The following is a 1,670-nucleotide window of genomic DNA, read 5'->3' on the forward strand; positions in this document are numbered from 1 at the left end:
GTTTTCAACTCGCTACCACCACTGCTGTTGTTGTTTTTGCGTTTTAATTTGTTGTCACATTGGTTATTGTTATTGTTGTTGTTGTTTATATTTTTGTTGTTGTTGCTGTTACTTTTATTATTTTTGTTTATAATTTCAGTGCGTGCGCGCGCGCTGATGTAGCTTATATTACCGTGGTCATCACTCTTCGATGCTATAGCCTCTCCATTAAATTTACTACCAAGTTGATGGGCGCCGTCATCATCAACTTCATCATTGTTGATCCCATCGTCGTCACCATCATCAACAACATCGCATTTACTCTCATCCTCATCGTCGTCGTCCTTATTCATCCCAGCGTCATCTTCGGAACACTTGCAGCCGTGATAGCTGCCACCAGCATCACCGCCTTCGTCATCGTCGTCGTCATACGCATCCAGATACAACTCGACGTTGCAGGCCTCCAAATAACTTCCAAAGTATCTCCTCACTGACGTTTTCATGTCTTCATTCCCGAAGCAGTCCGGCTCTTCATCTTCAATGACAACCGCTGCGTTGTACCAGTAAAAACTTGAAGCACCAGCAGATAATATCCACAGACTGAAACAAATACAGGTTCCAATATTTTTAGTACGAAACCTTTCCAACTTGTAGTTACTAGCGCAAAATCGGTCAAAAGAAAGGAACACCAACGTGTATATGCCGTCGATCCTGTTTATTTCTCGCACGCCGTATAGACTTTTGCAGCCAACGTCACCGAACGGCCAGTAGTTGTAGTAAGTGGCGTAGCAAGTTAGTGGTAGCGTCTTGATCAGAAATATGTCGGCAATCGCTAGGTTCAATATGTAGCGGCTACTTGATATAGCGCTGTTTTGCTTCCTCTGATTCAGAGAGCTGCCTGCTATTGAGAATCTTTTCTGGCGATACAAGATCGAGAATGAGACTTTTACAATTAGGAGGTTGCCGGTGAATCCAAAAACGTAAATGAATGCGTATATGACGATCATGATTCTCGAGCTCTGAAACTGCGCAATGGAATTGTAGTAAGTTGTTAGAGAGGTGTTCGAAGTTTCTGCAAAAATCGTATGTAGGATGCCGTCTGTAGTGTGGCTGTTGTCGTCGTCATCGTAGTTGCTAGTAGTGGTAGTGGTGGTCATGGTGGTTGTAGTGTCGTTCGTATGGACGTTTATGTCGTTGTAGTTGCGCCTGTATTTTGCGTTTGTGTAGTCGTAACCGTCGATATCTGTATTGAGATGGCTGTAAATTTTGTTTACGCGAGTGTTGTTGTTGTTATCAGTTTTCCGGTGTTCTCTGCTGTCCGTATTATTGTTGTTTTTGCTGTTGTTGATCATATTTTTTTTGTCTGTGTAGTCTCCATTTGTGGTGTTTTTGTTGTTGTACATATTGTCCATGCTTATGTTTTTGACGATGTCGTTGTAGTTTATATTGTTGTTGCCGCCAATTAGTTTGACAACATTTCTACTGTCTCTGTGTTTATTGTTCACCTTTTTAATTGTTTTGCTATACAAACCCGAAGTGACCTTGCTTCTGAATACTGTAATGGGCTTTTTTCTCGCAACATTTTGGGCTTCCTCCATGCTACTACCATCAAAGTGATCGCCATTTTTATGATCATTGTTATTGATAATGACATCACTTGTAATGACGTCATTCTTATTACGATAATTAGA

The 1,670-nt window shown here is 41.3% G+C and overlaps 1 protein-coding gene across 1 annotated transcript; it reads right to left on the reverse strand.

Annotated features, from left to right (window-relative positions):
* Nucleotides 1-638: 638 nt before the first annotated feature.
* HELRODRAFT_78185 (hypothetical protein) lies at nucleotides 639-986 on the reverse strand (the record flags this gene model as incomplete). Its single annotated transcript, XM_009018623.1, has 2 exons — nucleotides 639-858; nucleotides 907-986. Coding segments are annotated over 2 exons (300 nt in total), but the record flags the coding sequence as incomplete, so codon positions are not given.
* Nucleotides 987-1,670: the final 684 nt, after the last annotated feature.

The sequence above is a fragment of the Helobdella robusta genome, assembly GCF_000326865.2.
Source record: "Helobdella robusta unplaced genomic scaffold HELROscaffold_22, whole genome shotgun sequence".
In the NCBI taxonomy this organism is placed as follows: domain Eukaryota; kingdom Metazoa; phylum Annelida; class Clitellata; order Rhynchobdellida; family Glossiphoniidae; genus Helobdella; species Helobdella robusta.